At 43.0% G+C, this 24904-nt stretch overlaps 1 protein-coding gene across 1 annotated transcript in view; it reads right to left on the bottom strand.

Annotated features, from left to right (window-relative positions):
• Positions 1-24904, bottom strand: part of LOC144609245 (ADP-ribose glycohydrolase MACROD1-like) — a 794541-nt gene that overhangs the window by 543306 nt on the left and 226331 nt on the right. Inside the window, exon 4 of the mRNA XM_078427668.1 lies at positions 10631-10660. Coding sequence (XP_078283794.1) covers positions 10631-10660 — 30 coding nt within the window. The remainder of the gene's footprint in view (positions 1-10630; positions 10661-24904) is intronic.

Raw genomic sequence — 24904 nt, 5'->3', positions numbered from 1 at the left:
ACAAATATCTTGGAGGGTTATATGGCTGGAGGAGATAAAGAGATGAATGGGATACAAAATGCTGGAGTACCTCAATGGGTCAGGCAGCATCTCTGGAGAGAAGGAATAAGTTACGTTTTGGATCGAGACCCTTCCTCAGACTCACTAGTTTGATGATGGGTCTCGACCCAAAACTTCACCCATTCCTTTTCTCCGGAGATGCTGCCTGACCCGCTGAGTCGCTCCAGCATTCTGTGTCTATCTTCGGTGTAAAACAACACCTGCAGCTCCTTCTTACACGAGAGATGAATGGGGATGTAGTGACCATGAGAAATGAAAACTTTAGCGAATAAAAGTCGATAAGCAATGGATGTTTGATAGGTGAATGGGACAGCAAGAAGGCAGCAGATGTATGGATGACATATTTGCAAACAATAAACAAAGGCCAGTATGCCAGGAGTGAAAGAGGCAAGCCTGGAAAACACTATCAGTTACAGATGAAGTGAGGGGGGGCAGTGGCGAGTGATGTTACAGGCTGGAAAGTAAAGAAAAATGGCACTGAAACGTGATATGAAGCTCATTTTGTGTGAGATAGTAAATTGTGTGGTTCTATTTCAGACCGTTGCTGGGGAGAGAAATTGAGTTCGTGGCTGGGAGTCAGAGTTTGTGATTGGGACCAAAGGTGCCGACTTCAGCCCTTGCCGCATTTAATGAGAAAATTCTTCATCGTTTCCAGTGACTCATCTAGGGAATGAATATCCAAGGAAAAATAGATGTCAAAATCCTTAATTGAAAGATATGTTTGCAAATTGGTTAGTCATCACAAAAGCTTTAATTAAACCGTAATATTCAATGCTCAAAATATAAAAGTGCCATTACTGTCCTTATGCTGAAGAGGGAAAATCTCCCTCTGGATCTACTTTTGAACCTTTTTCCAATGAATGGCTATGGGGAATGTGCATATTAGCACAGCTTTAACAAGAACTCTCATTTTATTCATAAGCACTGCAATAGAAGTGAATCAATTGTCTCACCTGAAGTATAATGCAGCTTTCCCTCCATCCTTCCACATATTGTACCCCATAACCTGGCCTTTACAATAGAATTTCAGAAGCAAATGTCTCTCCAGGAATCAAGTCTTCTGTTAGAAGTTTTGCTTAACCATGAAATAAGTCATCATCGAGTATTGACAAACGGTATTTGAACTAAGTATCTATATGGCAATTGACAATCGAATTATACACACCATCAAGGGGGTTTAAATTAAACAATTTGTCAATAGAGTAAAAACAAGGACTGGTGGTGTATTGACGTTCTGTCACAAGCTCAGGCAGTTAAGTCCACAGTCCTGTCATATTTCAAATCCCTGCTAAAGATACCAAGAAATAAAATAATATTATGGCACCAAGTCAAATTCCATAAATTCATCATGTTTCGTTTCTAAAGATGGGATTCAAGTACTCTAACCAGGCACTTTATATAACGAGAGATCAACACTGTCTCATTCCGTTGGATATGGATATGAGAATTGTATGAATATTTGAATTCAATATTAGCGTAGGAGCATTGTTATCTTTGATTAACTGAGACTACAGTTACAAGTTCAAATGAACATCATAACCTGAAATGCTCTGGTCTTCACATCTGTACAGAATAGCTCTGATATCATGATTACCTATCCAAAAAGATCTTAATTGTATAATGGCAAGAAGAAATTACATAGAGGGACAGACAGAGTCCATTATGCAGCCAGACTGACCCGCTATTCTATCCTGTTCACTGACAATAGAGCTCCTGTCTTTTTGCTGGTGGAATGCATATGAGACAATTTGGCTGAGAAGCCAGGAAAAGATAGCTTGGGTGAGTTTCTAACTCAATTGGTTGGTTTAGTTTAGTTTATTGTCACGTGTACCGAGGTACAGTGAAAAGCTTTTGTTGTGTGCTAACCTGTCAGTGGAAAGACAATACAACAGTACAGTATTACAGATACATGATAAAGGGAATAACGTGAATAACGTTTAATGCAAGATAAAGCCAGTAAAGTCAGATCAAAGATAGTGGAAGGTCTCCAAAGAGGTAGATAGTAGTTCGGGGCTGCTCTCTAGTTATGATAGGGTGGTTCATTTGCCTGATAACAGCTGGGAAGACACTGTCCCGGAATTTGGAGGTGTGCGTTTTCACACTTCTATACCTTTTGCCAGATGGGAGAGGGGAGAAGAGGGAGTGACCAGGGTGAGATTGGTCCTTGATTATGCTGGTGGCTTTGCCTTGGAGGCAGCATAAGGTATAAATGGAGTCAATGGAAGGTAGGTTGGTTTGTATGATGGTCTGGACTGCACCCACAATTCTCTGCAATTTCTTGCGGTCTTGGACAGAGTTTCTCTTGTCTCATTGAGGGAAAAAAATAATCATGGACAACATTTATGTTCAGGCCACCTTACTGAATCTGAACCAAAGGCAGGACTTCAGCAAAAAAAGTGGGGACTTAAATTCCAGTTTGGCTGTTGCTAAATATTTGTAATAGGCCATGGTATTACATTACTAAATATAATTTTAATATTGATTTATATAGAAAGTAGTTTCAGAAATATTCTTGATGCAGTATGATGTCACTTTCATAAGTATATTTTAACGCTTCCATTCAATGCAATTAACTGATGCACAACTGAACTGGCAACTTTAAATAACCAGCGCCGACATTAACTATAATCCTATTTAATTTACTTGCACTCTGAGTACTTTATCCATGTGTTTCTGGCCACACAACCTAGGAAGAAAGCACTCATGGGTTCTATAAGTTTCTAATATAAATCAAACCACTGTCAAACTAATTTGCTGGTCAGCAAGAAAAAGCTAAGATAAATGCCTTGATTTATCACAATAATCAAAACACCAAATTAATTTATGAGCAAACCATGCCTTTAATGGGTTATGAGGAGAATTTACCGAATGACAACACATATCTTCTCCTCTACTCTTACTTCTGCCGGTACAATAAAAATCTCTAACATCAATAAAGCAATAACATTTTTTAATGTTTCTGAAAATTTTCGACAGGCAGGAACCCCAAGGACTGACTTTCTGGAAACAAATCAATATTTTCACCCTTTTTTATATTCCATCATCTTCCACACTGGTTCTCTGATCCACGTTAGAGCCACATCGTTTATTGAAGTAGGAATCTCTATTCCTGCATGCACTTTCAGGGACATTCACTCATTACCTTGTTTCCGTTTGGCAGCTTCCAGGCAATGAAATGTCCCAAATCAACTTTCATAAGGAGGAAAGAACATGGAATAGGAGGCAAGGGCCAATATTTTACTGAGAGTTTTATTTCATTTTGATGGAAGTCCACAAAAAGTTAAAGCTATATTGGCATGCAGGTCAATCATACTGTTGTATGAACTTTTAACACGAGTTTTTGCCATGTTCCATTTGTGTGGAAAAAATAATTACACAGAATTTTTTTTGTGTGTTTTCATTGTAATTCATTCTTCCAAATATTGGTTCCAACTGGTACCAGCAGCAGGGCAAAGCTGGTTGCAGTTACACTAAAGATTACAATACAGTGGCACAATGGTAGAGTTGTTGCCCGATAGTACCAGACACCCCGGTTCGATCCTGACTACGGCTGCTGCCTGTGCAGAGTTTGTATGATCTCCCTGTGACTGAGTGGGTTTTCTTTGGGTGCTCCAGTTTCTCCCGCACTCCAAAGACATACACGTTGTAGATTCGTAGGAAAGAACTGCAGATGCTGGTTTAAATCGAAGGTAGACACAGTCTGAAGAAGGGTCTCGATCCGAAACATCGGCCATTCCTTCTCTCCAGAGATGCTGCCTGTCCCGCTGAGTTACTCTATGGCGAGTCCGAAACTTGTTGGTTGTAGACGAAGTTTATTGCAGCCGCAATACACGAATACAGAGTTAAACAACAAGGTACAGGACAACCAATACAAACTTACTGTCTTCCTTGAAGACTTCGCCGAACTGACTAAATCGGGCGCCAAACGCGCACATGACATCGCTGGCCAATCAGCGATGTCGTTCCCTGGACCAATCCCCACGGTCGCGTTCCCACGTGACCTCGCTGGCCAATCCGAGGGTTCGACGACCTGGACCATTCTCTATGGTCGCTACATGACCCCCCCCAGAACCCGAGGTGCGGAACCTAGCTGGGAGCCGGATTTCGCGACCATAACGAGTACGGAGAGGGACAGCCTGAACCACAGGAGCCGGAGGTTCCGGACTTGGTGGAACAGCCGGAACAAGAAGTTCTGGAGGAACTACCGGCACGGGGGGTCCTGGAGGAACTGCCGAAACGGGGGGTCCTGGAGGAACTGTCGGAACGGGGGTTTCTGGACTGGGCGGAACTAACGGAGGTCGGCCTCTCCTAGGGGTTTGACCGACCAGGACTGGTTGATCCGGGTCCAAATGGGCAGGTTTGAGCCGGGACACCGAGACGAGTTCACTCTTGCCGCCCATGTCTAAGGTGAAAGTAGCCGTTCCCTTACGTAAAACCCGGAACGGCCCTTGATAGACCCTCTGCAACGGGGCGCGATGGGCATCTTTACGCAGAAAAACAAACTCACAGTCCTTCAGGGAAGACGGTTCATGTACCATGGGACACCCATGACGTGAAGTCGGCACTGGAGCCAGGGAGCCCACCCGTTCCCGGAGAGATGCTAACGCTGATGGGACTGTAGGGAGCAGGGCTGAAGGGTCCGGAAACAGATCTCCGGGTACTCGAAGTGTCGAGCCATATACTAGCTCTGCGGACGACGCACCGAGATCTGGCTTAGGAGCAGTCCGGATGCCCAAAAGAACCCAAGGGAGTTGGTCTACCCAGTCCGGGCCTTCAAGCCTTGCACTGAGGGACGCCTTAAGTTGGCGGTGGAACCTTTCTACGAGTCCATTTGCCTGGGGGTGATATGCAGTTGTGGGTTGTAACTTGGACCCGTACAGTTCCGCCAGCGCGGCCCAGAGGGACGAAGTGAACTGTGACCCTCTGTCAGTTGTAATAACTGCCGGGACCCCGAAACGAGCTACCCAATGAAGGGCCAAAGTCCTAGCACAAGACGCTGACGAGATATCAAACAATGGGAAAGCCTCTGGCCACCGGGTGAACCGATCCACCACCGTGAGGAGGTGGGTGTAGCCCCGGGAGGAAGGCAAAGGCCCGACCAAATCCACGTGGATGTGGAAAAAACGAAAAGCCAGGACCTCGAAATCCTGTACGGGGGGCTGGACGTGGCGCTGGACTTTAGCGGTCTGACAGGGCACGCAGGAACGTGCCCACCCCGCTACCTGTTTCCGCAGGCCATGCCAGACAAACCTCGCTGCTACCAAGGCAGAGGTGGAGCGGATGGATGGGTGCGCCAGCCCATGAATGGCATCGAAAACCCGGCGCTGAAGGGAGGGCGGTACTACCGGCCTGGGACGAGGAAGAGAAACATCGCACCAGACTTTCGTGCCCTCCGACCCACAAGCTACCTGGGCCAACTTCAATCCCGAAGTGGTGGACTGGTAAGCCGAAACGGTATCCGCTAGGAGCTGTGCCTCCGCGAGCTCCTGGGGATCCACTTCGCAGTCCACCGCCGAAATAGGGGGAAAAGCAGGTCTAGACAGGGCGTCAGCAACGGCATTAAGCTTACCCGCGATATGACGGACATCTGTGGTAAATTCGGAGATAGCAGTCAGGTGCCGCTGCTGGCGGGCCGACCATGGGTCAGACAATTTCAAAAAAGCAAATGTTAATGGCTTGTGGTCCGTAAATGCCACGAATGGGCGGCCCTCGAGGAAATACCTGAAATGACGGACAGCTAAATAGAGAGCTAGAAGCTCTCGGTCAAATGCGCTATATTTCAGCTCGGCCGAATTTAGTTGCCGGCTGAAAAACGCTAAAGGCTGCCAACGGCCACCGACCTGCTGCTCCAGAACCCCACCCACCGCCACGTCAGAGGCGTCAACCGTCAGGGCCGTGGGGGCGGAGGGGCTCGGATGGACCAACATGGTGGCGTCTGCCAAGGCTGCCTTAGCTGCCGTAAAAGCCGACTCTGCGGTCGGGGACCACAACAACTCTACCGGATTCCCTGCAAGGCATTGGAAAAGCGGGCGCAGGACTCGCGCCGCTGCCGGAACGAATCTATGGTAGAAATTAACCATGCCTACGAACTCCTGCAGCCCTTTTACTGTGGTGGGCCTGGGAAAAGCCCGGATAGCTTCCACCTTCTCGGGCAAAGGGGCGGCGCCGGCAGGAGTAATTCTGTGCCCTAGAAAATCGAGGGCAGGCAGGCCGAATTGACATTTGGAGGGTTGGATAATGAGCCCGTGGTCTTGGAGCCGCTGGAACACGGTCCGCAAATGGGCCTGGTGTTCCTGCACTGAGGAGCTGGCTACCAGGATGTCGTCTAAATAAATAAACAAAAAGGGTAAACCCCGGCCCACGCGGTCCATCAGTCGCTGGAAAGCCTGTGCCGCGTTCTTTAAACCGAAAGGCATACGCAACCATTCAAACAACCCGAACGGAGTAATAGTTGCAGTTTTTTGTATGTCCTCCGGTCGCACCGGAATCTGATGGTATCCTCGCACCAAATCGATTTTGGAAAACACCACCGCTCCTTCCAGCCCAGATGAAAAGTCCTGTAGGTGCGGTATGGGGTAGCGATCAGCCGTGGTGACAGCATTGAGACGCCGATAATCGCCACATGGCCTCCACCCCCCAGATGCCTTGGAGACCATGTGTAACGGCGAGGCCCACGGGCTGTCAGACTGACGGACAATTCCCATTTCCTCCATCTTCCTGAACTCCGCCCTTGCCACCACCAGTTTGTCTGGCGGTAGTCTCCTGGCCCGAGCGAAAACGGGAGGGCCTTCGGTGCGGATGTGATGGACCACACCGTGCTTAGCCGAAGGTGCGTCAAAACGTTGGACGAGCAGCTCTGGGAACTCTGCCAGAATCGCAGCATACGAGTCGGGGGCCGCGACGACGGCCTGGACAGTAGGGCTGGGCGAGGAGGCGATTGTCGGAGCGACGTGCTCATCTTCGGCGGAGGGTCGGAGGTCGTTACCGCGGACATCAGGAACCAGTGAAAAAGCCCAGAGAAAATCTGCGCCCAGGATCGCTTGTTTGACGTCGGCTATGATGAATGGCCATTCGTACGTGCGGAGGCCTAACACAAGGGACATCTTCCGTGTACCGAAAGTGCGAATTGGGCTGCCATTAACCGAGATGAGGGTGGGACCTGTCTTACCCGATCTGGTTTCGAGGTCGGTCGGCGGCACTATGCTGACGATGGCTCCCGTGTCTACCAAAAATTCTGTGTCCGTGAATCGATCATGGACATAGAGGCGCCGGTTCTGGCCAATCGTAACTGCCCCTATGTACGATCGGCCGAGGCATTTCCCGCGAAGGTACAAGGCAAACGACAGTTGCGGGATTCGTTACCCCATCGTAGGTGATAATAGCACCAGCCGCGCTTGTGCGGATCTTTTTGGCGGGCTTTCGGAGAATTGGCGGGAGATGTGGCGCCATCTTGCCGTCGCTGTGGCGTGGTCACCGATGTCGAGACTTTGTTGATTGAACCACTTGCCTTGTTTTTTGCCGCTATGAGCGCGTCCGCTTTCGCTGCATATGCTTCGGGGTCCTTAAAAGAACAATCCGTAAGCAGCAGTCGGACATCCTCGGGAAGTTTCTCGCGGAATGCCTGTTCAAACATCGGGCAATCCGTATGCTCACCGGCTAGCATCATCATTTCGGCCATGAGGACGGAAGGCAGTTGGTCTCCAAGATCCGGTAGGTGCAGAAGTTTTGCCGCACCACCATGCTTATTCAACCCGAAGGTTCGCAGTAATACCTTCTTCATGGCCTCGTACTTGTCTTCCGCAGGTGAATTTACGATGAACCGCATCACGCGCTTGGTTGTGTCCGGCGATAGAGCGCTGACGAGGTAGAAGTACTTCGTGGATTCGTCCGACACCTTCTTTATATGGAATTGAGCCTCGGCGTGGATAAACCAAGCTTGCGGTGCGTACGTCCAAAATAACGGAAGATGAACGCCTGCCGCGCTTGACTCCGGTGTGCCCTGCTCGGTCATCGTTAACGAGGCGTCGGGTTCCTGCTCAGTCGGTGATCGTCCAGATCACGTCGGGGTCACCAATATGGCGAGTCCGAAACTTGTTGGTTGTAGACGAAGTTTATTGCAGCCGCAATACACGAATACAGAGTTAAACAACAAGGTACAGGACAACCAATACAAACTTACTGTCTTCCTTGAAGACTTCGCCGAACTGACTAAATCGGGCGCCAAACGCGCACATGACATCGCTGGCCAATCAACGATGTCGTTCCCTGGACCAATCCCCACGGTCGCGTTCCCACGTGACCTCGCTGGCCAATCCGAGGGTTCGACGACCTGGACCATTCTCTATGGTCGCTACAACTCCATCATTTTGTGTCTACCTTCAAGTTGTAGATTTATTAGCTTTGGTTAAAAAAAATTGTAAATTGTCGCTAATGTGTAGGATAGTGCTGGGGTATGGGGAATCGCTGGATTCGGTGTGCTGATTGACCAGTTTGCATGCTGTCTCTTGATCTCTAACAGCATGGAAACAGACCCTTCGGCCCACAGAACCCACACCGACCATCAATCGCCTGCCCACAAAGGTTCTATATTATCGCACTTTCTGCTGCCTACAAACTAGGGGCAACTAACAAAGGCCAATTAACCGACAAACCTGCACATCTCTGGGATGCGCGAGGAAACCAGAGCACCCGGAGGAAACCCAGGTCATTAGGGAGAACGTGAAAACTCCACACAAACAGCACACGAGGTTGGGATCAAACCCAGATTTCTGGGACTGAGAGGTGGCAGCTCTACCAGCTGCGCCACTGAGCAGCCCTTGAGTAGATCAGCTCATTAAAAGAATAGGATTACCTCGAAGAGCAAGGACAACAGGGACATGAACAATAAATAGAAGCTACGAAGAATAAGTACACAACATCTATTTTTCTTATCGGTCATCAATTGGTGTTGACTGTGGAGAAAAAGAAGTCAAAGAGAATACTAACTAGTAAGAAAGACCAAATGCATAACACTGTAGTCATGGATGGTTTATTTACCAAAGCCCACAGGAGTTTTATGTATATCCTGTCGTGCCAATCAAATGTGACTTGGTGCAAACATCTTTCCAATATCACACTGGAACTAAAAGACTAAGAACAAATCCACTCCCAAAACAAGAATCGCCTTCCTATGCGGTGAGAATTTCTATATTCCGTAATCATAAAAAACCTAAACAAAAAGCCATGCACCACTGCCTTGCAACCTCAGCTTTCCAGAATTTCCCATCTCTAAAAAGTTGCTGAGTTTAGTTTAGTTGAGAGATACAGCCCTTCAGCCACCAAATCTGCACCAACCAGCGATCGCCTCACATTAACACTACCCCACGCACACTAAGGACAATTTTACATTGATACCAAATCAATTAATCTACAAACTTTTATGTCTTTGAAATGTGGGAGGAAACCGAAGATCTCGGAGAAAACCCATAGAGGCCACGGGGAGAACGTACAAACTCCGTACAGACAAGTGCCAGTAGTCGCGATTGAACCCATGTCTCTGGCGCTGTAAGACAGTAGCTCTACCACTACATCACCATAGAGTTAGTTTACAGAAATTAATGTGTGAAAGATTACTTTTTCCATCTCCTTCTCTGTATGTGTTTATCATGCTTCTATCTTCAACATTCAGCAAGTTCTACATTCTCACCAATCTCAGAGTGAAAATATTTATTCTGTTTAATCTGTTTAATTTATTAGTGATAGCTAGTTTATGGACTCTCACTAATAAAAAAACATGTACTTCATGTCTCGACTACCAAAGCCCTTCATAATCTTAAAACCCTCTATCAGTCACATAGCCCAATGCTCTCTGGAGAAATTTTAATAACTCCATGTACTTCTCCAATATTGAGGAATAAGTTTTTTTTATTTTGATCTAATAATTCAACAGTAACAACAGCAGAGAATTTTATATCTGTTTTCCACATAATATAAATCAGTGTTACTGACACACATCAGGGAAATGAAATGGTGCAGATTTAATACTGAATATTGGAGGAATTTTGAAACATAACATTTTGTTAACTGCTAGAAATTATTTTACTAAATTTGATTTTAAATATAGTCCAAACACTTGAAGAACTCGGCTTCACTCTCACACAGATACAAAAGTCCCCCGTCCCCCCCCACTTCAAATACGAGACAATGATATTTTTTACAGTTGCAGACACCCCAGTTTGTGCCAAGACATGTGAGAAAACGGTGGGCGGCGCAGTGGCGCAGCGGTAGAGTTGCTGACTTACAGCGCTTGCCCAATCGATCCCAACTACGAGTGCTGTTTGTATGGAGTTTGTATGTTCTCCTCGTGACAGTGCGGGATTTCTCCAGAGATCGTTAGTTTCCTCCCACACTCCAAAAGACGTACAGGTTTGTAGGTTACTTGGCTTGGTACAAGAGTAAATTGTCCCCAGTGTAGTGTTAATGTGCGGGGATCGCTGGTCGGCGCGGACCTGGTGGGCTGAAGGGCCTGTTTCCGCGTTGTATCTCTAAACTAAACTAAAAATAATTAGATAATACCATTCAAATAGCTTACCTCCACCTCCTCCCATTAGCGAAGAATTAGCTGCAAAGAAGAAAAGGAAAATGAATATAACTCAACATAACATTTTTATTTCTGCTTGCCATATGTATCATCACATCTTGAAGCATAAATTCAAATTTAGATTTAATTACTAACTCCAGTCACCAAATCACTTCCCAATAAATGCAGTTGTAAGCCTCTCTGTCAAGTCCCATCCCACCATATAAAATCCCACATGAGGAAACAATACAGAAAATTGTATTATTGTATATAAGAAATGATCAGCTGTTCGGACAGCATCTGTGAAGAAATAAAATGAATATCTCTGCTGGATAATTGTTCACTAGATACACATGAAGAAACACATCTACCCACAAAGTTTTAGTTAGTTTTTTGTCTTTCTACTGCAGATTGTTACTGCACAGTGGCACTGGTAGAGTTGCTGCCTCACAGCGCCAGAAGCCCAGGTTCAATCCTGACCTTGGGTGCTGTCTTTTGTGGCGTTTGCACTGTCTCCCTGTGACTGCGTGGGTTTCCGCCGGGCGTTCTAGTTTTCTTCCACATCCCAAAGATGTGAGGGTTTGTAGATTAATTGGCCCAGGTAAATTGACACTAGTGTACAGGGAGTGGATGCGAAAATGGGATAACACAGAACTAATATGAACAGGTGATCAATGGTCAGCATGGACTTGGTGGGTTGAAGGGCCTGTTTCTATGCAGTATCGTTTAATTCCATTCAATTCAAATCAATTTGATTCAATCATATCTAAGGAAGATTAGCAAAATTGAATATTGTTGGGCAAATTTTCCCTTTTTATTCAGATTTAGCTTATTTTTGTTTTGCGTTTATCATTCCACGTATCCAAACTATGACTTCCCATTTTTAGTATAACATTCTAATGTATTGTTTATTTTTAACTAAAACATGATGGGCAAGATTCTCCAAAGTGATTACTCCACATAAAACCCAACAACTGTGGAATTTTTTCACGGTACAGAAACTTTGTACAAAAAGCTTTTCACTGTACCGAGGTACACGTGGCAATAAACTAAACTCAAACTCAAACTTATGCATATGTATAAGAAAATAACTGCAGATGCTGGTACAAATCGAAGGTATTTATTCACAAAATGCTGGAGTAACTCAGCAGGTCAGGCAGCATCTCAGGAGAGAAGGAATGGGTGACGTTTCGGGTCGAGACCCTTCTTCAGACTTATGCATATGTACATGCAAACACAGGAATCTAATTGCTGCCAATGATTCACTATTAGACAACGGATTGTACTCTGATATTGGATTCCTTATGAAGTTCAGCATAGGGTGGGCAGAGGGGCCTTGGGCTTGTCGCACTCTCCATTTTGAAAGCTTTAACTGTCTAATAAACATTCAGAGCTTTTTAGTAATATCTAAGACTTTGACAGTACTAACCAAGTTTTGAGGTGCATCGGAAGCAAATTGTGTGATTTTTTTTCATGATTTTGTGAACAGGATCATCCCACGAGGTGTTCCTAACGATATATCATCTATCACAATAGAGATTACACAGGCTTTGTGCTGAACATCAGTAACATTAGAAGTCTCGGTGATTCCATTTTTCATCTCAGTGATGCAAATACTCCAGTAAAACATCCTTGGTGGTTAAGAATATCTTGCAAATTAGGTTTTTTTCCAGAGCTGAATCACCCATTCTTACTCATGAATATTTTTTTCAAACGACATGGTCCTCCCATGGGGAAACGGGCCAGATTAAAAGCTCTTCTCCGAGCAACAGTCCAGTTAATTGTGTGTATATTTTTGCAGGTTTAACCCTGTGACTCATTATCCTATCCTCTTGAGTTTAACAAAGTTTCAGAATTATCTTGAGTATTTTGTTAGCTATCGTTTCCCTAAAGTGAGATCACTTCAGAGTGGTTATTTTATAGGCCAATAAAATCAGTTTCCACGGATATTTGGAATGACTGAGTCCTCCATAAATGGGCACTATTCTTGCGGCACTTTCCTGCACTGCTCCTGGTGCTTCAGTGCTGTATTTTATGTTTTCTTTTTATCTCCAGAGAAGAACATTATATCCAAAATCTGAAAGCAATTACCTTTCATGAAAAAGAGAGCAGACCTCACTTGTGCAGATATGTCGGCACGGGAGAAATGTTGAACAGGCTTTTTGTTGGCAACACCAACAAACATAAAAGTGCAAAACTGTGTTAAAAAGTGGTGCACCAATATAGATTTCATGCTTAATTACAGATAAGTGGCTGTCAATCTTAATGAACGACACCTGGCAGTCTTTCCTGCATGATCAGTAAACCTCAGGATTTGATCTGACAGGGATCCCATGTTGTTTCTGGTTCAAAGACTGATAAATAGAGCGGTGTTATGGGAATCCACTGCGAGGAAATTAAATTTGTAAGCCAAGAAAAAGGACAGAAAGTTTAAATTGACACTGGCCTGTCACACCCTTTCAGCTCTGCATCTGATCCTTTTGATAGACCTGGAAAAGGGGTCTTTAATTATCTATAACCTCAATAACTACAGCCGCCTCTTCCTCTCTCATAATGCTACTTTTAGCTGGTTTTTTTATGAGGGCTGGAGCTACACCAGTATTTAATATTGCCACGTTTAATTGGATCGGTACTTTGTGGCCCCTGGCTAATTATCACAGCAATACATTCCCAGCAGGAATACACACGTGTTGTTGGTTCAATTCTCGGCTTCATGGTGGGTTGGACTGCAGTGCGGGCTTCTGACACCCACAAACTGGTGGATTCTCTCTTAGAAATTAGTAATTGGGCAGTCTGCGCTCCAGTCACACTTGTGCGAGCCTTGGGATGAGGCAATTTTTTTTAGCTCTTCTATCCTGCTCATTCATCTAATTGGTCGATTTCTGGCAGACTGATCTAATTCTCTTTTAAGCACAGTCTATATTTTACCCAGTGATGTACGTTAATTTTTAATAGCCAACACTGTTAAACACTATAACGTCTCCTTTGTTCACACAATTACTAATATCATGAATTCCATGATCAAGAAGATTGCCATGTACCTATCTTGCTTTTTCTATTCCCTTTCCATTTCCCAAAATTAATTAGCAATACTTCTTCCCCTTCATCTATGTTATGAAGATATAAGTTTGACAAAATCCATGGAAACTCAAAGCAGAGAATGGGCGATCAGGCTCACTGGGATGGAAAGCTGAAATTAATCTGTGAATAATACATACAGGAATACAGAGCTTAATAATCATAAGGGCAATCGTGCCTTGCAATAGTGAAACATCATACAGATTGTAGTCAATGACTTCCTATATTACTTAAAAAGACAATAGTTCTACATAAGTTAGAAATTAATATGCTCAATCCAAGAGAACATTTTCAACACAACTGTTACAAATTAGGCACAGCACTGATATGCACATAGTACTTCATACTGATATATCTGTACATAAACATTTCCTTGCATTCTTGCTCCATTCTTAAGGTACATCCATTGAAGCCCTCTCCCATATACTATTTAGATAGCTCCATCTCATGCAAAAGATCAGCTAAGATGAAGACCTTGCAGTTACCTCAAATTTTATGGATGGGGTAATTCAAAGTTACCTGATTGCAGTAGCCTGACACTTCTTGTGTAAAATTAAGTAATTGGACAAAACATCAGTATAATGTGGTTTTTAAACCTTGCAGATACATTCAGAAGGCGGTCACAGTTTCATATCTCAAAACAACACGAGGCAACAGAAAGGCCAATAGAAACACGAAGTGCTGGAGCAGTTTATCGGATCAGGCAGCGTCTCAGGACAGGTGACCTTTTGGGTCGGGACCCTTCTTCAGATTGATTGTAGGGAAGGGGGAAGACAGGGGGAAGGGGGAAGAGAGGAGGGGCAGAAAACAACCTGGCAGGTAATAGGCCGATATAAGTGAGGAGGGTTATTTGGTTGAACAAAGACCAGAGATGTTAAGATAGAGGGGGGTGAGAGAAAAGGGAAAAAATGGTTGTGAGTTGTGAAGCCAGATATAGGAAAGAAGGTGGCGGGGAGGGGAGAAATAGGTGTGAGTCAGTTGGGGAACAGGGGAGAGGGGAAAGAAGGGGTGGGGGTTTATATGGGGGAAGAACGTATAAGGATTTATATGGGGGAAGAACAGAGACGGGGAAGGTTATGTAGTTACCTAAAATTGCAGAATTCAATGTTCATACTGTTGGGTTGTAAGCTGAACATTGTATGAACATATGGTTGTATTTCAGTAATTGTGAGTGCTGCCTGATGCTTGAACTACCCAGGGATTTGTTTAAGACAATAAGATGCCATTAAACATAGTTTGAGTGGTTATACATCTCTCAATATATTTTCTTATGCTGCATTGCTCCACCAAAATCCATGATATTGTTGTAAGTAATCAGATGATGTTCAATCCTTAGCACTCTTCCTTTGCATGATGAGATTGCCTTAGTGAACTGAGGACTTGAATACAGCTTGCCAGGTTAAAAACTTAAACCGTAGAAACAAGGAACTGCGGATGCTGCTTTACAAAAAAAGGGCACAAAGCGCTGGAGAAACTCAGCAGGTCAGTCAGCATCTCTGGGGAACATGGATAGGTGATGTTTCAGGTCGGGACCCTTCTTCAGACTGACAACTGGCATTGTTTCTTTTACTAGAAGCTCTTTTGTTTTGAAAACTCTTCCATTGGGTTATAGTCACAAGGAGAGGTACATATGCAACATCAAGATCCCAGTTTTAAAATCACATGCAAACAGATTACATTAAAGACATTTTTTTTCCTCTTAATGTGACATCTCAGAACACCTGTAAACCAATAATTGCCCAGTACTGAGAACACCTGCAACAGCTTTAAGAGAAGCATAAATCTCTTAATTGGATTTTTAGTAGGGTTCCTTAATATGCCTGTAACTTAGAAATGGGCTGAGCCTTTACATGGAGTCTCCATCATTCAAGTCAAAGACTTTTAAAGAGAGTGCAAGCAATGGACTGAGATGCTTAAGCAGCCCTGACTGCTTCTGAACAAACCAGCAAAATGGCTTCTTCCCCACTGACCGATTAGCAACTATTTCCCACCCCAAGCCAATAAGCCTCAGGCATCAAAATACCAGGCTGGAATCTAGCCTGTTTTAAGATAAGTAGTAAGTAGCCTATGACTGCATAACATAAAGTCCTGATATTGCTTAAAGGCAGAACTGATGATTCTTTGATCTAATATTGATTATTGATATCTAATATTGATCTAATCCAGAAAACATGCCCAAAGTTCTGCAGGAGCGCTGGAAGTCCTCACGATCACAACTGCTGAAAATGAGGATGAGACGTAAAAACCATTTAGCGGTTAAGAAATTCAAAGCTGCCTTGGGAGAAAGTGAAAATTTGTGTTGGGGGCAGTTAGTGCTTGCTCAACAAACACGGGCTTGGTTGGGTGCTGCAGAAGCAAGTATAATGAACTAGTCGTCAGGCATAATAAGAGATAGCCATACTTTATATTAATTATAAGCAACAAACCATTTCTATCAGTAACAGTGGCATTTGCATCACAATTTTACACACATTAATTAGTTATCTTTAATACCTTGGAGATAGGAATGTCCCTTAGCCTGCTTTACCCGGCACGGTGGCGCAGCGGTAGAGTTGCTGCCTTACAGCGAATGCAGCGCCGGAGACTCAGGTTCGATCCTGACTACGGGCGCAGTCTGTACGGAGTTTGTACGCTCTCCCCGTGACCTACGTGGGTTTTCTCCGAAATCTTCGGTTTCCTCCCACACTCCAAAGACGTACAGGTATGTAGGTTAATTGGCTGGGTAAAATGTAAAAATTGTCCCTAGTGTGTGTAGGATAGTGCTAATGTGCGGGGATTGCTGGGCGGCGCGGACTCGGTGGGCCGAAGGGCCTGTTTCCGCGATGTATCTCTAAACTAAAACCCTGGAATTATTTTTCCTCACTTTCTTTCATTTATTTACATTCTAGAGTGAGGGAAAAAAAACCTCCAAACAGTAAAGTCCCTTACAACGAAGCAACTGTAACACTATAATACCACACTGCAATTGGATGCAATCTGTAACACTTTGGACCTGCAAAACACTCTGTATTGGTAAAACTGAAGCGTTCCTGATACCGCTAACAATTGTCAATGGGGTTGAAGATGAAATTACTCGAGGAACACTTCAGCAGTTGGCTTCATGCATCTATGCACAATTGATTGACGAATGTTACGCATTCCCTGATGACAGCTTGAAAAAATACATCAAGCATAAAGATTAAAGATGGCTGTAACCCAAATAAGTCACTAACAATGCATTGTCTATGATGGAGGTGTACTGCGGTTTGTGATAGGAAACTGATTAAATCCTTGAATCAAATATAAAATCCCAATGTTGCCAGATGAATTGAGAGATTATAAAAGTTGGCACAGAATTTAAAAGGCACTTGTACTTTACCAACATATAATTCTTTGCTAAATAATATGGAGGGAGAAAGGTAGAGACAAGAAAACACACGGGAGCTTACTAACGAAGATGAAGGAGTGTTGGAGTCAGAACCATGAATTAGAAATTGATTACAGGGGGATTGAGAGTTAAAGAATATTTTTCCGGAGTAGTGGGTATCAGTTCCATTCACTGTACAATAACTTGCTGCAGTTCTTAAGAGAATGTTGTCAAAGTGTGCAAATGATATCAACCCAGGAGGTGGAGTTCTTTTGTTTTGAAAACAAGATTAAGTTACTAAGTAATAGTGTTTCGGTGGAGAAATGGGCTGAAAATGGTAGATTACAATGTCCTCTTGTACAGCATATCCTCATTTATCAAAAAACGATAATTATACTCTAAATGGTATTCGGCTTAAAAGAACAAAAGGATTTGGAGGGTTGCAATTCAAAGAAAATTATAGTCAGCATCATCAGTTGCTGAAGTTATAATTAAAAAAAGATACAGTTCTTTATGTTAAATACTTTATATAAAATAAAACATAAAAAGTAAATACGAGTGAATAATAACGCTACAGAGACCTCAATACGGGCTCTACACTATATGAAATTTTGAGCAGGGAAAAACAGATTCACCAAGATGGTGTCCAACATGAAGAAATGCAAAATGTAATTTAAGAATCTGAGGCTTCCAGAAAGATTTTAAACCAGATTCGAGAGACTTCTCAAGGTAAAGGGAATTGTAAAATTAGACATAAAATTAAATAGAAGGCAGATGAACTTACTCAGAGAGTTGCAGGGCAGTTGTAGTTCCCTTCTCTGATAAGTGGCTGAAGGCAGAATCGAGAAAGCATTCTAGAGTAGATGGCACAAGATTAAAAGAAGGAAGGGAGCTGAAGGGGGATAATCAGATGGGTAAATATGATTTGAACCTGTGGAGGGCAAACATCAATATGGAATCATTGAGTTTAATGGATTATATCCCATGTGTAAAATATTCTTGCATACTTAATGGAGTTTTGTAGGATGAAATTTCTTTGACAAATATAGATATGTGCCATGTGCAAAGGATTTCAAGTTCTAGCACATGGGTGTTATCCACTTCTGACCAATCTAAAGTTGTTCAACTGTTCCTTCTCTACTTTCAGACAGCAGAAGTAAAAGCACAAGAAAAATAACTGAGAAATAACACCGTCCAAGCTTAAAACTGTGCATACAAAACAAATAGTGCAAGAAATGTAGTAACAATAAAAAGATGCAAGTACTATTACAACATGTCAAGGATATTTAGACAGGTATATGTACATTGGTTTCGAGGGATATGGGCCAAATGTGGGCAGGTGGGACTAGTGTAGATGTGACATCTTGGTCGGCAAGGACAAAATGGGCTGAAGGACTTTTTTTATGTACTCTATGACTCGACACAGAAATAAGTCAAATGTAACTTGAAAATTTTGCCATCAAAGTTGATGCATATTTTGTTTAATATTTTTCTTCAGCAATGATGATGAAATAATGCAGTTTAGATGGAAATGATCTAGATATACTAGTTTATGGAATAGTTTTCATCTTATTTATATGTAATTACCAAGAAACTCAGGCAGGCGTTTCTTTTGGCGTGAAATAAATGAGGAAAATGGGATGAGGCACATATGAATGAAGATATATTCAGTTTCAGTACAGTTTAGAAATACAACACGGAAACAGGCCCTTTGGCCCACCAGGTCCGCGACGACCAGCAATCCCCATAGACTTGCATTATCCTACACACACTGGGGACAATTTGCAAATATACCAAACCAATTAACCTACAAACTTATACATCTTTAAAGTGTGGGAGGAAACCGGAGATAACCCATGCAGGTCATGGGAAGAGCATATGAACTCCATACAGACAACACCCGTAGTCAGGATCGAACTCGAGGCTCTGGTGCTGTGAGGCAGCAACTCTACCGCTGTGCCACCGTGCCGCCCAGTAATATATGTAACACATTTCCACCCAATTTCATGTGTCTGACCAATTCATGGCCATCAGCCTGTTAGATCCAAATTATAATCTTCTATGACTGGCAATTATTGGCATTTGCATTGTGCATTCAGTACTTCACTACATTTGACTTATCTGAATTTTTTTTTGTGTTTATTTCATTATAATTTAGCAAGGTTCATTTGCTTCGGTGTCAAACCTCCTTCCGAGAAATCATCACAAATGGTATTGGAGAGTTAGAGTTCATCCATGAATATGCTTTCAAGAGAAATGAAAATTAAAACTGGAAATTGAAATTGTTGAATTAGATTTATAATAAAACTCAATGATAATAACGCACAATTGCATTCTAATAGACAATTTTGGATTTTCAATATAGTCGAACAGCAATTATACTTTTGGAAGCCATCCCTTTATTATAACTTATTCCAGGTGGAAAAACAAGCCAAGCTTAACAATTAATCTATTTAATGTAATCATGTTGCTTAATTTTATGCCAAACTGGCACACAGTTTGTAATGTCTAACATTATACAGTATTCACACAGACCGCCAGTTAACCATGACCAGTGACTACTGTAAGATGAATGACATACATTCTTCCCTCTGTTTTGTAATTACCACACATTCATTCTTTACTTCAATTACTTGTTTTACTCTAGATTGTTTTTATGTGCTTCTTTACTGAAGCGGACAACTGATTATCTAAAATAAGCATGCAAGTATTTTGCTTCCCCAAGCCTGGAGAGAAACAGGAAGACAATATGTAAATTGTACAATGCTTAATTTCATTAACCATGAAGTAAAGAAAACGGCTCAATTTCGGGTTGGGAAATTTGCAAAATAATTTAGGGCAATTTAGATCCAGTTTAGAGGAGCCAATAATGTAAGCAACATGCCACGTTTTTTCCAACTCTGCTAACTTACTTAGTTTTGTGGTATGCAACATGTTTGAGTTCAATCTTTTGCAGTTACAGCTGCTGGATTCCAACCAGCTTCAAGCCAAATGAGGAAAACGAATAAAGAGAGCTTACTGCTTCTGCAGAACATGTCCATTCGCATATCCGCATGTGGTTTTTTAAAAATACAATAATCAAAACCAGACATTCCAGTCTAGTTTCCAATTACAAAGTCATCAAGAGACGATTTGGAAAATCATGCCCACTTGTTCGAAACTGCATGGGTGGCCACTGTGCCAGAGTTAGGCTAGTTGATAACAAAGAGGGAAAGAGTATAAAAAGTAACCCACGTGGCAGGAGCCAGGAATGGAAAAATGCTGACACGCCTAGTCTGAAGGCCTCATTAAAAACTGCACAACCTACAGCTTTAAAATGAGCATGCCACAGCAGCACCAGGCATACCAAATTGTTAAAGCTACTATTTTGGATAATGTGCAGGCAAAAACATTGAAATCACATTTGTAGACAGAATTAAATAATTCCACAAATATTGGACCAGATCAAAGCTTATGCACTGCTGAGCCTACTGGAGACGTCGTGGGTCCAATCAGCGAAACGTCGATGAAAGTAGGTGCCCACTTGATAACCCCAATGACGTGTCTACCTCGCCTTTCTCAACATCGGAGGAGCATAGGTGAGTGCATAAGCCTCCCATCACCACCGGGAGCAAGTTGACATTTGGCACCTTGGATTTCTAACATCTTGTCCTGTGTATTTGGAAACATCTGTCTTGCCACACCCGCTGATAAATGGCAGTGAGAAATTAAACAGCTAACAAGAGAAGGAGGTTCTAAAAAAGGCAAACACCAACATGAAGGTAATAACAAGAGTGAAGAATGAGGATATATTGTCAGGACTCGAGGGTCTGAGCTAGTGGGAGAGGTTGAGCAGGCTGGGACTCGATTCCTTGGAGTGCAGGAGGATAAGGGGTGGTCTTATAGAGGTGTATAAAATCATGAGAGGAATAGATCGGGTAGATGCACAGAGTCTCTAGCCCAGAGTAGGTGAATCAAGGACCAGAAGGCATAGGTTTATAGTGAAGGGGAAAAGATTTAATAGGAATCTGAGGGGTGACTTTTTCACACAAAGGGTGGTGGGTGTGTGGAATAAGCTGCCAGAGGAGGTAATTGAAGCTGGCACTATACAAACATTTAAGAAACAGTTAGATAGGTACATCGTCACAGCCAATCTTCAGCCAATTCAATTCATTCCAAGTCAGAATAAGAAACAACCAAGTGCCCTGGATTTGTACAGGCTCGATGACCTGACAATATCCCAGTTGTTCAAACCAAAATATCCACCACAACTGTACCCTATCACATGTCCTAGCCACAAAACAAGAATAAATTAAATATGACCAATGCTCCCCTAACACTGCCATGTAGTGGCATTTTGGATTTTGCCAGGAGTACATAACAATGGACCTCAATTAGCCCTTGTTAATACATAGTGAGATAAGATGAATTCTGCAGTGCACTTCAAAGATTCAAGGTGGTGAAATTCAAGGGCAATTTAGGGTTGGTTTAGGTTGGTTATTATTCTCACTTGTACCAAGGTATTGTGAAAAGCTTTGTTTTGCATGCTTTCCAAACGAACCTGATATACCATACATAAATACAATCAAATCAAACTCAAGTGCAATAGATCGAGCAAAGGGAAAGATAAAGAGTGTGGAATATAGTTCTCAGCATTGTTGTGCATCAGTTCCATAGACAAAGCCAAATGTCCATAGTAGGTTAGAGTTGAATCTAACTACCTTAATTTATGGAAGGAACACTCAGATGCCTTATTACGGAGGTTAAGAAGCTGTTCCTGAGTCTGGTGGTGTGCGCTTTCAACCTTCTGTGTCTTCTCCTGGACAGGAGCAAGTCTTTGATTATGTTAGCTGCAATTGTTGGTTGAAATTGTCTGTAAACATATCCACAAAATAAATAAAGGAATTCTCAACCTGGAAAATCTCAGGAAATCCTCCAGTCACATTAGCTCTCTTCAAGTGGCATGGTAGTGCAGCACGTAGAACTGCTCTGCTGTCTCACAACTCAGAGACCCGGGTTCAATGCTAACTGCGGGTTCTACCTGTGTAGAGTTTACACATTCTCCCTGTGACCACGTGGATTTTTTTCCAGGTCATCAGATTTCCTCTGACATCCTAAAGAAGTGCAGGTTTGTTGGTTAATTGGGTTCTGTGAGTTGCCTCCAGGGTGCAGGGAGTGGATGTGAAAGTGGGGTAACATAGATCTAGTGTGAACAGATGATCAGTGGTTTGTGTTGACCCAAAGGGCCCATTTCCATGCTGTATCTTTCAATCAATCAAAAAATTGACCAGGGCAATCTCCCACTGTACCACTGTTGGCTATTTTATTAAATTGATTAGCACACTGATTATGGAGATCCATTTTAACCCTCTTCAGGATTTTTTAGATTTATTTAGATTTTTTTTTAGATTTAGAGATACAGCGCGGAAACAGGCCCTTCGGCCCACCGAGTCCGCGCCACCCAGCGATCCCCGCACATTAACACTATACTACACACACCAGGGACAATTTTTACATTTACCCAGTCAATTAACCTACATACCTGTATGTCTTTAGAGTGTGGGAGGAAACCGAAGATCTCAGAGAAAACCCACGCAGGTCACGGGGAGAACGTACAAACTCCGTACAGACGGCGCCCGTAGTCAGGATCGAACCCGAGTCTCCGGCGCTGCATTCGCTGTAAGGCGGCAACTCTACCGCTGCGCCACCGTGGCGCCAGATATTTAGCTTGGAGTTACTATTAATATCAATAGTCCATCAAAACTTAGTAGGCGAGTTTTATTTGAAAAATCATCATAAAGAATTGGTGTTGTGGCATTCGGTGACACATTGAATTACATGCTTGATTTGCATGTCACTGCCCGGTGTTCAAATCCATTGGGTGAAAAATAATGTTTTGTTGTAAGTTATAAAATGGCAAGACGCAATGACACAGAACAATGTCTATCCAGTCTCTAGTGGGTCCCAGCACAAAACAGAGACTGATTCATCACTAACTGGCAATCTCACTCTGCAAAGCAGTAATATGACTGGTGTGGGAGACAGGAAATAAATAATAGAGTACAATTCCATTAAATTGGCATGCTTGGTGGAGCTGGAATGGCAGATTTTACGATCTATTGGATGTTATTGCAATTAATACTCCAACACACTTACATTTCAACTTTTTCTTTTTAATGTCACATAGTGGTATAACTGATTTTCCACCAGACCCAGTAAATTTACTCTGATGTTGTATTAGGGAGGCAATAGACCTAGTGAGTGTCAAAGCAGTTCTGGTGAATTTCAAGCAGCATGTGAAACACATCCAGCCGAGTTTCAAGAGAATAAGGGGAAAAAAGGCCCTGAATAGTTAACGGTAGTGTGAATATTAGGGTGCTGGTGAGTTAAACGGAGTGTGGGATTCAGCATTTGGTGAGCTAGATGCAAAACAATCAGGATTTCCAGGCAGAAAACAAATTGCTGGAGAAACTCAGCAGGCCAGGCAGCAACTGTAGAGGAAATGGACTGACAGTGTTTCGGGTCACGATTTCTGTAAGATCAAATAGCAAATTATTGGTTTTGTCTGTTACCCTGTCACGAAATAGACAAGAAAAATGTGATTAAATGGAGATTGAGGATCAGCTTTAGGATAGAGCATAGAGAATATTACTCAGTAAAAGATGCATTGTAGCTGACAAGGGAGTGCCTAAAGATGATAGTGGATGTTTGATTATTCTGTGTCACTAATATCTTTAACGTTTATTTTTTTTTAGTTTAGAGATACAGCGTGGAAGCAGGCCCTTCGGCCCACCGAGTCCACACCGATCAGCGATCCCCGCACATTAACATGACCCTTGGTTTGAATACAATAGACAATAGACAATAGGTGCAGGAGGAGGCCATTCGGCCCTTCGAGCCAGCACCGCCATTCAATGTGATCATGGCTGATCATTCACAATCAGTACCCCGTTCCTGCCTTCTCCCCATACCCCCTGACTCCGCTATTCTTAAGAGCTCTATCTAGCTCTCTCTTGAATGCATTCAGAGAATTGGCATCTACTGCCTTCTGAGGCAGAGAATTCCACAGATTCACAACTCTCTGACTGAAAAAGTTTTTCCTCATCTCAGTTCTAAATGGCCTACCCCTTATTCTTAAACCATGGCCCCTTGTTCTGGACTCCCCCAATACAAAATGAAGACCATGGAAGAAGATTCTTGGGGTACACTGAAAAAGAATAAAGGGATAAATTAGGAAATCTGGTTTAAAGTTTGTAGATAAAAGGCATAAAGGAAGACTGAAAGGGTAAGTTTGACACGGTTTGATGAAGTAATTTGCATGTTGCAAAATTCCACTGACCTATGGCATAGCGAAAATCTTCAGAGGGCATAAAAAAAAAATCAAGAAATTACTCTTGGACAGTTTTTTGTAACTGGATCAAGACCCATCTTGGTGCTCAGGAAATCTACGTAGGGGACATAAAGTAAGTTTTGGGTTGAAAACAAATTGAAGTTTCAAGTGTGTCGGAAGGAATTGCAGGTACTGGTTTACACCAAAGATAGACACAAAATGCTGGAGTAACTCAGCAGGACAGGCAGCATCTCTGGATAGAAGGAATGGGAAGTGTTTTGGGTCGAGACCCTTCATTCAGACTGAAGAAGGGTCTCGACCTGAAACGTCACCCGTTCCTTCTCTCCAGAGTTACTCGCTAAGTTACTCCAACATTTTGTGTCTTGAAGTTTCAAGTAATAGTTTTAAATCCTACTCTGAACAATAGTATTGATTTCTAAAACAATCAACCATTATCGCCACACGAATAAAGCTCACCATCTTCCCCACCCTGCCAAATGTGTCACTTTGCTAATTTGGATCTTTTTCTGTAAATCTAAAAGGACAGTAAGCA

This window comes from Rhinoraja longicauda, chromosome 34 (assembly GCF_053455715.1).
Source record: "Rhinoraja longicauda isolate Sanriku21f chromosome 34, sRhiLon1.1, whole genome shotgun sequence".
Classification (NCBI taxonomy): Eukaryota; Metazoa; Chordata; class Chondrichthyes; order Rajiformes; family Arhynchobatidae; genus Rhinoraja; species Rhinoraja longicauda.
The sequence above is the reverse complement of the archived record's forward strand: the minus strand, read 5'-3'. Positions and strand labels throughout refer to the sequence as shown.